This window comes from Phocoena phocoena, chromosome 15, assembly GCF_963924675.1.
Source record: "Phocoena phocoena chromosome 15, mPhoPho1.1, whole genome shotgun sequence".
Lineage (NCBI taxonomy): Eukaryota > Metazoa > Chordata > Mammalia > Artiodactyla > Phocoenidae > Phocoena > Phocoena phocoena.
This window is the reverse complement of record NC_089233.1, coordinates 38,127,338-38,140,034: the sequence shown is the minus strand read 5'-3', so window position 1 is coordinate 38,140,034 and position 12,697 is coordinate 38,127,338. Positions and strand designations below refer to the sequence as shown.

General features: G+C 50.4%; 1 protein-coding gene and 1 pseudogene across 2 annotated transcripts; one reads left to right on the top strand and one right to left on the bottom strand.

Moving 5' to 3' along the window:
• Positions 1-1,295: 1,295 nt before the first annotated feature.
• DECR2 (2,4-dienoyl-CoA reductase 2) lies at positions 1,296-11,943 on the top strand. 2 transcript variants are annotated; one of them, XM_065892334.1, is made up of 9 exons: positions 1,296-1,385; positions 7,236-7,304; positions 8,393-8,444; positions 9,030-9,165; positions 10,662-10,786; positions 10,855-10,948; positions 11,095-11,199; positions 11,523-11,534; positions 11,766-11,943. In XM_065892334.1, exons 1-9 carry the CDS (start codon positions 1,306-1,308, stop codon positions 11,843-11,845), a joined length of 753 nt encoding a protein of 250 aa, XP_065748406.1. In that variant the 5' UTR covers positions 1,296-1,305; the 3' UTR covers positions 11,846-11,943. The 2 variants fall into 2 exon arrangements, with proteins under 2 accessions (XP_065748406.1, XP_065748405.1); XM_065892333.1 differs by lacking the exon at positions 11,523-11,534 and having other exon boundaries at positions 1,306-1,385; positions 11,726-11,943.
• On the bottom strand, positions 9,222-9,658 carry LOC136134574 (small nuclear ribonucleoprotein Sm D2 pseudogene; annotated as a pseudogene).
• Positions 11,944-12,697: the final 754 nt, after the last annotated feature.

Sequence of the window (12,697 nt, the reverse complement as noted above, 5' to 3'; positions counted from 1 at the left end):
GGGGGTGGAGTGCTCATTACAGCCTCTGCCATCTCTGAGGTAAGGATGAGGCCTTTATGCAAAGTTGTAAGCAGCTTGAAAGTACAAATGAAGCTTACCATCTCTCACACACCAGGAGGAAATCAATAACTTTGTTGAATGTATGAGACAGGCAGAGGTCCAGAGACCTCCAGCCTAAAATCTGGAGAATCCAAGCTGAGCCCCTGAGCTAGTGCTCTCCCTGGAGGAGGAGCCCTAGGCAGGACTGGAGGGTTGCAGGAAGGGTAGGCAGGGAACTGAAGCCGCCCCCAGGGCAGAAAGGCTGGTGACCACACTGACACTACACACTTACGCCTGGTCCTCAGGTGTGTCCCCGGTCACTTGTCACAGGTACTGGACACCACACATCATTACACCTGCTCAGGCCGACTTGGTCCTCACTCAAATTTGACGTCTTGCCGACGGAAGCGCTGGTCCCGGATTCCCGGCTTTGGTTGCTCTCTGTGCCTACACATGAGGGCACGGATGAAGTGTACTGACTTTACTGGCCGCGAGAGGGTCGTGTTGGGAGCCAACCCTGGGACTGGCCATTCGAGAGAAGGGCCTTCCTTGTTTCCCATGGCTTTTCTGGGCTCTACTCTCCTACCCTCTTCTACGTCACACTTATGCAACAGGAAAGGGAAGCGTCCAGGAGGCGAGGAACTCTAAATGCTGGGCGAGTCCGACCAGGTGTTTTAAATGCACAGCAGGGCCCAGGGCGGTGAGGGAAGCCGAGGGGCCCTGGGCCGGCCCGCGAGCTCCACCTTAGCCCAGGAACCGAGTGTCCCCTGTGTCCGGCCGGCTCCGACCCCGGCACTGTCACCCAGTCTTGTGAAAAGCAGTCGGGAAAGCGGATAGCTCCCAGCCGCGTTCCCCGCGCTTACGCCGCGAGAACCTGCCCGCCGCACTGCGCCTGCGCACACCTTGGCGCCCAGAGTGATTTCCAGTCCCAGCAGGCCGCGCGGCTATGGGGCCTGACGTCCTGGGAGAAGCGGGGGGAGGGCCGGGAACGACTCGGTTGTCCTGGGAAGAGGGAGGGCCGCGGTGGTTGGAGCGTCCTGGGAGGAGCGAGGGGACGCGGAGGCGGGGCTTCCTGGGAGGAGCGAGAGCACGCGGAGGCGGGGCGTCGCGAGAGGGGCGAGCGCCGGGTGGGCCGGGCCTCCTCTTCCCAGGCCAGCCAGAGAGGAGGGCGCGGGCACAGCGCCACCTGTCCCCGGAGGACGAGGTCGGAGTCCTGATCACGGCGGTCCCGTGCTGTTCTAGCCTCCCAGGCCCGCACCGAGCGCCATGGCCCAGCCACCGCCTGACGTCAGCGAGGACGACTGTCTCCCGGAGTACCGCCACCTCTTCAGTCCGGACTTGCTTCGGTGAGGGCCGTGTCGGGGGCGCCCCAGGGAGCCGGGCAGGGGGCGGGGGCGCCTGCGGTGCGGGCTGCACGGGGACTGCGGTTTTACTGGGACGCGTGAGGACCCCATGCCTGGTTGCCAGACTGTCCGGAGGTCCAGGTGCCCCAGAGATGCAACTGCTGGTGTTCTGATCTTTGCATGGCTGTGAGCACGGTCTGTTTGTCCTGTGGGTGGTGGTGGGTGTTCATTAGCAATGCTCCGAGGTGGGGGTGAGTGTCAAAGGACACAACCAAGCCAAAGGTCAGGAGAGGGAAGGATTTATTATTGCCAGCAGCAAGTAAGGAGAACATTGGAGATTTTCCCCAAAGCGGAGTCTCCCCGCACAGCAAATTTGGGGAAGTTTTAAGCTAAAGGTGCATGCATATTCATGAAGGGTTTGGGCGGTTGAGAGACCAAGCTTTAATTGATTGAAGTCACAAGGGTCATCATCCCTGAGGTTCCAGTTGATCTGATGGTTGCGCACTTCAGGCTAATCTTTACCATGGAAACAACTGGGAGTCTTTAAACCTGATTTATTATCTTTGCTATTGTTACTTCTCTTGATGATGACAATCGTTAGTTTCTGTATTCTTTTTTTTTTTAACTTGGATAGAGTTTGACCCCTAACCATTTTTTAAAAATTTTATTTAATTTATTTTTTTATACAGCAGGTTCTTATTAGTTATCTATTTTATACATATTAGTGTATATATGTCAATCCCGAAATCCCAATTCATCCCACCACCACGCCTCCCCGCCACTTTCCCCCCTTGGTGTCCATACGTTTGTTCTCTACGTCTGTGTCTCTATTTCTGCCCTGCAAACCGGTTCATCTGTACCATATTTCTAGGTTCCACATATATGTGTTAATATATGATATTTGTTTTTATCTTTCTGACTTACTTCACTCTGTATGGCAGTCTCTAGGTCCATCCACGTCTCTACAAATGACCCAACTTCGTTCCTTTTTATGGCTGAGTAATATTCCATTGCATATATGTACCACATCTTCTTTATCCATTCGTCTGTCGACGGGCATTTAGGTTGCTTCCATGACCTGGCTATTGTAAATAATGCTGCCATGAACATTGGGGTGCATGTGTTTTTTTGAATTATGGTTTTCTCTGCATATATGCCCAGTAGTGGGATTGCTGGGTCCTAGGGTAATTCTATTTTTTAAGGAACCTCCTTAAGTTTTAAGTTTTTTAAGGAACCTCCATACTGTTCTCCATAGTGGCTGTATCAATTTACATTCCCACCAACAGTGTAAGAGGGTTCCCTTTTCTCCCCACTCTCTCCAGCATTTGTTGTTTGCAGATTTTCTGATGATGCCCATTCTAACCGTGTGAGGTGATACCTCATTGTAGTTTTGATTTGCATTTCTCTAATAATTAGTGATGTTGAACAGCTTTTCATGTGCCTCTTGGCCATCTGTATGTCTTCTTTGGAGAAATGTCTATTTAGGTCTTCTGCCCATTATTTGATTGGGTTGTTTGTTTTTTTTAATATTGAGCTGCATGAGCTGTTTATATATTTTGGAGATTAATCCTTTGTTGCTTCATTTGCAAATATTTTCTCCCATTCTGAGGGTTGTCTTTGCATCTTGTCTGTAGTTTCCTTTGCTGTGCAAAAGCTTTTAAGTTTCATTAGGTCCCATTTGTTTATTTTTGTTTTTATTTCCATTACTCTAGGAGTTGCGTCAAAAAAGACCTTGCTGTGATTTATGGCAAAGAGTGTTCTTCCTATGTTTTCCTCTAAGAGTTTTATAGTGTCTGGTCTTACATTTAAGTCTTCAATCCGTTTTGAGTTTATTTTTGTGTATGGTGTTCGGGAGTGTTCTAATTTCATTCTTTTACATGTAGCTGTCCAGTGCTCCCAGCACCACTTATTGAAGAGACTATCTTTTCTCCATTATATATTCTTGCCTCCTTTGTCATAGATTAGTTGACCATAGGTGCATGGGTTTATCTCTGGGCTTTCTTCCTGTTCCACTGATCTGTATTTCTCTTTTTGTGCCAGTACCATATTGTCTTGATTACTGTAGCTTTGTAGTATAGTCTGAAGTCAGGGAGTCTGATTCCTCCAGCTCTGTTTTTTTCCTTCAAGTATGCTTTGGCTATTCGGGGTCTTTTGTGTCTCTACACAAATTTTAAGATTTTTTGTTCTAGTTCTGTAAAAAATGCCACTGGTAGTTTGATAGGGATTGCATTGAATCTGTAGATTGCTTTGGGTAGTAGTCATTTTCACAATATTGATTCTTCCAATCCAAGAACATGGTATACCTCTCCATCTGTTTGTGTGATCTTTGATTTCTTTCATCAGTGTCTTACAGTTTTCTGAGTACAGGTCTTTTACCTCCTTAGGTAGGTTTATTCCTAGGTATTTTATTCTTTTTGTTGCAACGGTAAATGGGATTGTTTCCTTAATTTCTCTTTCTGATCTTTCATTGTTAGTGTATAGGAATGCAGAGATTTCTGTGCATTAATTTTGTATCCTGCAACTTTACCAAATTCATTGATTAGCTCTAGTAGGTTTCTGGTGGCATCTTTAGGATTCTCTATGTATATTATCATGTCATCTGCAGTGACAGTTTTACTTCTTCTTTTCCAATTTGTATTCCTTTTATTTCTTTTTCTTCTCTGATTGCAGTGGTTAGGACTTCCAAACTATGCTGAATAATAGTGGCGAGTGTGGACATCCTTGTTTTTTTCCTGATCTTAGAGGAAGTGCTTTCAGGTTTTCACTATTGAGAATGATGTTGCTGTGGGTTTTTTCATACATGGCCTTTATTATGTTGAGGTAGGTTCCCTCTATGCCCACATTCTGGAGAGTTTTTGTCATAAATGGGTGTTGAATTTTGTCAGAAGCTTTTTCTGCATCTATTGAGATGATCATATGGTTTTCATTCTTCAATTTGTTAATATGGTGTATCACATTGATTGATTTGCATATATTGAAGAATCCTTGCATCCCTGGGATAAATCCCACTTGATCATGGTGTATGATCCTTTTAATGTGTTGTTGGATTCAGTTTGCTAGTATTTTGTTGGGGATTTTTGCATCTATATTCATCAGAGATATTGGTCTGTAATTTTCTTTTTTTGTAGTATCTTTATCTGGTTTTGGTATCAGGGTGCTGGTGGCCTCATAGAATGAGTTTGGGAGTGTTCCTTCCTCTGCAATTTTTAGGAAGAGTTTGAGAAGGATAGGTGTTAGCTCTTCTCTAAATGTTTGATAGAATTCACTTGTGAAGCCATCTGGTCCTGGACTTTTGTTTGTTGGAAGATTTTTAATCACAGTTTCAATTTCATTACTTGTGATTGGTTTGTTCATATTTTCTATTTCTTCCTGGTTCAGTCTTGGAAGGTTATACCTTTCTAAGAATTTGTCCACTTCTTCCAGGTTGTCCATTTTATTGGTGTGGAGTTGCTTGTAGTAGTCTCTTAGGATGCTTTGTATTTCTGTGGTGTCTGTTGTTAACTTCTCCTTTTTCATTTCTTTTTTTTTTTTTTTTTTTAGTGTTTATTTATTTTTACTTGTTGACAGTTTGCTTTATTTATGGCTGTGTTGGGTCTTCGTTTCTGTGCGAGGGCTTTCTCTAGTTGTGGCAAGCGGGGGCCACTCTTCATCGCGGTGCGCGGGCCTCTCACTATCGCGGCCTCTCTTGTTGTGGAGCGCAGGCTCCAGACGCGCAGGCTCAGTAATTGTGGCTCACGGGCCCAGTTGCTCCGCGGCATGTGGGATCTTCCCAGACCAGGGCTCGAACCCGTGTCCCCTGCATTGGCAGGCAGATTCTCAACCACTGCGCCACCAGGGAAGCCCTCCTTTTTCATTTCTAATTTTATTGATTTGAGTCCTCTCCCTCTTTTTCTTGATGAGTCTGGCCAGTGGTTTACCAATTTTATTTATCTTCTCAAAGAACCAGCTTTTAGTTTTATTGATCTTTGCTGTTGTTTTCTTTGTTTCTATTTCATTTATTTCTGCTCTGATCTTTATGATTTATTTCCTTCTGCTAACTTTGGGTTTTGTTTGTTCTTCTTTCTTTAGTTCCTTTAGGTGTAAGGTTAGATTGTTTATTTGAGATTTTTCTTGTTTCTTGAGGTAGGCTTGTATTGCTATAAACTTCCCTCTTAAAACTGCTTTTGCTGCATCCCATAGGTTTTGGATCATCGTGTTTTCATTGTCATTTGTCTCGAGGTATTTTTTATTTCCTCTTTGATTTCTTCAGTGATCTCTTGGTTATTTAGTAATGTATTGTTTAGCCTCCATGTATTTGTGTTTTTTATGTTTTTTTCCCCTGTAATTGATTTCTAATCTCATAGCGTTGTGGTCGGAAAAGGTGCTTGATATGATTTCAATTTTCTTAAATTTACCGAGGCTTGATTTGTGATCTATCCTGGAGAATGTTCCATGTGCACTTGAGAAGGAAGTGTAATCTGCTGTTTTTGGATGGAATGTCCTATAAATATCGATTAAATCTATCTGGTCTATTTTGTTATTTAAAGTTTGTGTTTTGTTATTAATTTTCTGTCTGGATGATCTGTCCATTGGTGTAAGTGAGGTGTTAAAGTCCCCCACTATTATTATTATTTTTTAAAATTTAATTAATTAATTTATTTTTGACTGTGTTGGGTCTTCGTTGCTGCATGCGGGCTTTCTCTAGTTGCAGTGAGCAGGGGTACTCTTCGTTGTGGTGTGCAGGCTTCTCATTGCAGTGGCTTCTCTTGTTGCAGAGCACAGGCTCTAGGTGCACAGGCTTCAGTAGTTGTGGTGCGTGGGCTCAGTAGTTGTGGCTCACGGGCTCTAGAGCACAGGCTCAGTAGTTGTGGTGCATGGGCTTAGTTGCTCCACAGTATGTGAGATCTTCCGGGCCAGGGCTTGAACCTGTGTCCCCTGCATTGGCAGGCGGATTCTTAACCACTGAACCACCAGGGAAGCCCAAAGTCCCCCACTATTATTGTGTTACTGTCGATTTTCTCTGTTATAGCTGTTAGCAGTTGGCTTATGTATTGAGGTGCTCCTATGTTGGGTGCATATCTATTTATAATTGTTATTTCTTCTTCCTGGATTGATCCCTTGATAGTTATGTAGTGTCCTTGTCTCTTGTAACATTCTTTATTTTAAAGTCTATTTTATCTGATATGAGTATTGCTACTCCAGCTTTCTTTTGATTTCCATTTGCATGGAATATCTTTTTCCATCCTCTCACTTTCAGTCTGTATGTGTCCCTAAGTCTGAAGTGGGTCTCTTGTAGACAGCATATATATGTGACCCCTACCCATTTTTATTTTAAAAAAATTTTTATTTATTTGGCAGCACCGGGTCTTAGTTGTGACATGTGGGATCTTCAGTTGTGGCATGCGGGATCTAGTTCCCTGACCAGGGATCAGGCCCCTGCATCAGGAGCACGGAGTCTTAACCACTGGACCACCAGGGAAGTCCCAGTTTCTGTATTCTTTTGAGACCTGTTCGAGGACAAGACTGTGACCAGGCTTAGATCATAGAATGGCTTAGGCCAAAAATGCTTCTCTTATGTCAAAAAAGCCATGCGTGTTTCTCTTTCTCCAGGAACCGTCTACTCTATCCACTTAGCAGGTGGCTGGAGGAAGGCTTGTATGTTTTGAAAACATTTCTCACTTAATTGATAACTTTCTGCATAGAGACATTCTTCCCAAAGATTCAAAAAGCTGAGGAATGCAGGCTTTAAAAAGCAGCATTTCTCAAATTTGACAGAAGTGCCCAGTGCAGAGGGTCAATGTCCTTCAGGAGCACCTCCTCCCCACCCCCATTTAACAGGGGCCTCTTTAAAGAGCCTCTATTTTCTTCTCTCAGGGACAAGGTAGCCTTCATCACAGGCGGTGGCTCTGGAATCGGGTTCCGGATTGCTGAGATTTTCATGCGGTAAGCACTGCTCTGTGTGCTCTGTGCCCCATCTTGCTCCCCACCTCCTTGCATGGACCCCACTGGACCCTGGGATCTTGGGCAAAATGCCGGTGGGTGGTGGGAACCCCTCTAGCCCCAGGGCTATCAGAGAGCATCTGAAAGGGGTCAAGTGCTGTCCGGGGAGAGGCAAGACTACAGCCTCTCCTAGAGATTAGTCTAGACTGTTGGGCTCTGGCCTCAGCACCCCCATTTGTACAAAGCGGGAGGATCCAAAGGTTGAGGTAATTCTACTGCAGTGTCCTCCAGGGTCTTGCTGAGCCAGGGTCAGGGTGGGCCGAGTTGGACCCTGGCACCATGCAGAGCACAGTGTCTCCTGGGACACAAGGTCTGTGGTCTCAGGCCCAGGTCAACAGTTTGTCACCCCCACCTAGGAGAGGCCTAGAGTTAGGCTGGGGTTAGGGGAGGTGAAGCTGGTTTCCTCCAGGACCCTGCTTTTCAGAGATGTCCCACTGGATGAGATTTTGGGACTCATCCATTCCAGGTGAATTTGTTTTCCGAGCTGGAAGCTTTGTTGCTTCTCTGAGCAAAGCGTGGCCAGCTGTGTTATGATGTTCTGAGGATTCAGTGGAACTGGCTTAGCAGGTGGTAGCTGGTACTATTACTGAGTTTGAGGCTGGGTTTGTCGGGAGGTAAGGCAGGGGAGTTGCCCTGGCCCTGGAATGGGCTCTCTGTCCTTCACTCCAGCCTCCCGGGGAGACCCAGGTGGACCCAGCAGGACTCATGCAGAGTCTGGGCCCTGTGTCCAAGACTCACAGCTGCTCACATGGTATTTGGGGCAAGGCCCACATCCCCACATGGCTGGCATACCTCATGCCAGAGAGACCCAGCCCAGAAACCAGTGGTGCCTGCCTGAGGTCCTGCCACAGTCACTCAGCCCCACAGAGGCCCCTGTGTCCTCTGCTAGATGTGCCTTTAGCCCTAGGCTGGTGTTTAAGCCTGAGAGACCCTTTGGGGAGGGGGACCTTTGCTTCAAGCGCCAGGCAGGAGCCCGGCTGGGCGTGTCCCTTGCACCTTGCTGCCCTCACGCCTGCCCTCTGGCTTTGCAGGCACGGCTGCCACACAGTCATCGCCAGCAGAAGTCTTCCCAGAGTGTCGATGGTAAGGGGTCTCTCCTGTGCCCACATGTCCATGGGTAGCTTTGGGGGCTGGGAGCCTGGGCCTGGAGGGTCCTGAGATCCAGAGGATGATTACACCAAAACCTGCCCCTCTTCCAAATACAGAGCTTCCATGGAAGTGGCCCGCAGGGACATCCTTATCTTTTTAAAGAATCTACTTATTGGGTCCTGTGTGGGAACCCTTATGTTGGGTGGTACTGTGGCCCCAAGACAGATATCTGGGCTCACCAGGGTCATGAGGGTGGAGAGTCTCTCCACTGCCATGGCTGGTCTCGGGGCAGGGACTGGACGTCAGCTGGAGCTGCCGTTGACCTGTGACTAGTGACCAGGGGCCTGGAGGGTGATGAAAGGGGAGAGGGTGCAGGCTGTCTTAGCAGCGTCCACCAGGGGTCATGGCCCTAGGGAGTGGCCCCTTGCCAGCTGTGTCTCTGCAGAGTGGGTTTCAGCAGCAGAGCCCGGCTTCCTGGCAGAACCTGGCTCATCATCCTTATCAGATTCTGAAGGGCTGTTCCTCCAGGCTGAGGCCACCGGCCTGCTGCCCACCTCTCTCTTCCTGTCCGGCTTCTAGGCTGCCAGAAAGCTGGCTGCTGCCACTGGCCAGAAGTGCCTCCCTTTATCTCTGGACGTCCGAGCTCCCCTGGCCATCGTGGCAGCCGTGGAGCAGGCTCTGAAGGAGTTCGGGAAGATCGACATTCTCATTAACTGTGAGTCACTGTTGAGCGAGGCCAGGGGGCTTCCGTTTTTTTTTTTTTTAGAAAAATCACAGTACTTTATTATTCCCAGCGCAAAGGGCAGGTCTTTGAAAAACGAGGGGGCAAGTTCTGACTGCGGGGAGGAGGCCCCTTCTTGCTGGCTATGCATGAGCGAGTTCCACAGGACCACAATGACCGAGTCCCCACACAGGACCATCTTGGAGATGTAGTGGTGCTTGTTGACTGGCTTGGACTTCTTGCTCCTGCCATTCTTGGGGACCTCGGTCCACACCTCCTTCACCTTCTCCAGCACCATGTTGCGGTGCCTATCAAAGGCCTTCACACGGCCCAGGAGCTTCTTGTTGTGGCAATTGATGAGCACTTGGGTGTTGTTCTTGACCGACTGTGTGAGCACGGGGAGTGGACCCATGTTAAATTCTTCCTCCTCCCGCTTCTGCAGCTCCTCTGGGGTCATCTCACCCTTGGACTTGTTGAGGAGGCACATGGTGGCAGTGGTGGTAGCCGTGCTCTCAAGTCACTAATGTCTCCTCCACGTTGCTTCGGCGTCTGGCCTGGGGGCTTCTGACAGGTCAGCAATACCAGATCTCCCTGTTTGGAGGCCCCAGGACTGTCCTGGCTCCAGGCCACTGTCTCAGCCCAGCTCAGCTCCTTCCGGGTCAGTGCAGCTGTGGCTCAAGAGGATGCCCTGTGAACTAGGCTGAATCATAGAGTAGGACCACTCTTGTGTCCTGAAATTCCCCCTTAAAGAAAAAGGACTACACGTTATTGTTTTAGTATAGTTTTAGATTCGCAGACTAATTGAGCAGATAGTACAGAGAACTCCACATACTATGAACACCTTGCATTTGTTACAACCGGGGAACCGATATTGATACATACGGTTAACTATAGTCCCTATTTTACATTCAGGTTCATTTTTGCTGAAATTTCCTTTAAAAACATCCTGTGTCTTATTTTCCTGCCACTAACAAAGTCATAAGCTGGGCAGCTTAAAACAACAGAAATATATTCTCTCACAGTCTGGAGGCCAGAAGTCTGAAAACAAGGCTCGGCGGAGCTTCTGTCCCAGGCCCTGCCCTCAGCTCCTGGAGTTGCTGCCTGGTCAGCCTTGGCTCTGGGCTGCACCCCTCCAGCCTCTGCCTCCTTCACACTGCCATCCCCTGTGCACGTCTGTGTCCCCTTCTTTTTAAGGATGCCAATCCTTGGGCTTAGGCCACCCTAATTCAGTATGATCTACTCTTACCTTGATGACATCTGCAAAGACCATCTTTTCAAATAAGGTCACGTTCACAGGCACCAGGGGTTGGGACTTCAGCGAATTTTTTTTAGGGACACAATCCAACCCATAAAACCCATCCTGCCCGTCATTCAGGAACTTGTCCAAGTGCTCAGGTTTCCTTCCCTGGCGAACCTGGGCCACCCCGAGGGTCCAGATGCTTCAACTGCCCGGGGCTCCAGCACCATCCACTCTCTCCTTCCACTGGCAGGTGCAGCCGGGAACTTCCTGTGCCCTGCCAGTGCCTTGTCCTCCAACGCCTTCAAGACCGTGATGGACATCGACACCTTGGGCACCTTCAACGTGTCTCGCGTACTCTACGAGAAGTTCTTCCATGTGAGTGTCCCGCAGCCAGGGCCTCCCTGCTTCTGGCCACTGCTCACTGCCCCTCTCGTGTGTTGCAGGGCCATGGAGGGGTGATCGTGAACATCACTGCAACCCTGGGTACCCGCGGGCAGGTGCTCCAAGTGCATGCAGGCTCTGCCAAGGCGGCCGTGGGTACGGGCGCCCCCTCTGGTCTGCCCACGTGGGTTCCTCCCCATCCCTGTCCCCGGAGGCCGGCAGTGTCCCCCCACCCCCACCTGGGCCTCCCTAAAGGCAGAGCAGCCCTGCTTCTACCTCATGCCTGCCGGCCTCCCATGCAGATGCGATGACACGGCACCTGGCTGTGGAGTGGGGCCCCCAGAACATCCGCGTCAACAGCCTTGCCCCTGGCCCCATCAGCGGCACAGAGGGCTTCCGGCGGCTGGGTAAGGCTCCCGGGGAGCCCAGGCCCCCCAGCGGGTGCTCCCCTAAGCACAGGCACCCCCGCCCCCTCCACCGTGCCTCCGAGGGCTCCCCTCCACCGTGCCTCCGAGGGCTCCCCTCCCACCTGGCTGGGACAGGCCTGGGATCAGTGCCAAATCCTCATGGCTTCCCAGGGTGGGCAAAGAGTCCGTCTCCAGGCTGGGGACAGTTCGCACAGCCCTGCAATGGACTAAGGGTCAGCTGGACTTGGGCAGCTGCCCCCTAGAGCTAGAGGCCAGGGGCTGCTGGCCTTGACGTGTGAGCCGGACACAAAGTGGGCCTCCAGAGCCTTGGCAGGGTGAGCAGAGAAAGGCCCTGTGCTGGTTCTGTAGTGGTGTTACTGTACCTGGCCTGTTCCTGCTCCCCCAGGATGATGCTAACGATGCCCCCAACATTCCCGGGTGTGGTTCAGGGAAAGCTGGGCAGGGGAGGGTGGAGGGCCCCGGCGTCCTGGGGCCCACAGGGGCTGAGCCTCCCACTGCTTCCCAGGTGGCCCACAGGCCAGCATGAGGGCAAAGGTCCTGGCAAGCCCCCTGCAGAGGCTGGGGAACAAGACGGAGATCGCCCACAGCGCCCTCTTCCTGGCCAGCCCTTTGGCATCCTATGTGACGGGGGCCCTGCTGGTGGTTGATGGTGGGGCCTGGCTGACATTCCCTAATGACATCCAGTCACTGGCGGACTTCTCATCCTTCTCTGCTAAGCTCTAGGTGATGTGCCACTCCCACCTTCAGGGGTCACCTGTGTCCTTGGCCCCCTCCCCAAAATACCCACCTAGTGGACTGATGGTCACTGTGCTGGGCCTGATGCCTTTCTCCTCAGTCTCTTACGTGTATTTCTAGATGTATTCTCAGGCACTGTTGGGTTCCCCTGCTCCACACGTAGGGCAAGGCTCGAGCCTTCCAGGGCAGATGGGTGGTGCTGGGAGGGGCCAGCCCCACGGAGCTGCACCGCAGACCTCGGGGCCTCCCTGAAAACCAGAACCTGTATGGTTTGCCTGAAGAGGCTGGGAACCCTGTCTCTCTTTGGGAGCTCCCCTGGGTGACCCTCTCTGGGGGCCTGAGGGCTTGCTGGGCCCATGGGGGTGGGGGAAGGTGCCACTGCTCTCTGCTTCCCCTCCTCCTCCACCAGTCCCAGGGGTATGGCCAGCCCTTGAGACCTGCTCATCCTAGTCCTCTGAGCAGCAGCTTCCTTTGAGGATGGCTGAGGAGATGTAACCGCCCTGGTTGGGACCTGGCCTCTAAGCCTCCTGGGTCCCCATCGCAGGGTGGTGGCAGGAACGTTCTAGGACTTTGGCTGGCTCCTGTCCTCTCCTGGGGGCGGGAGTGCTGGAGGGACACCCAGGAGCTCACAGCGTTCAGTCACACCATGAAGCTGCAGTTGGCATGGGCTTCTGTGGAGAACCCCAGTCTCAGAGGTGGGCTTGTTTGTAGGACAGGAGCTGCTGATTGGCCATCTGTGGTT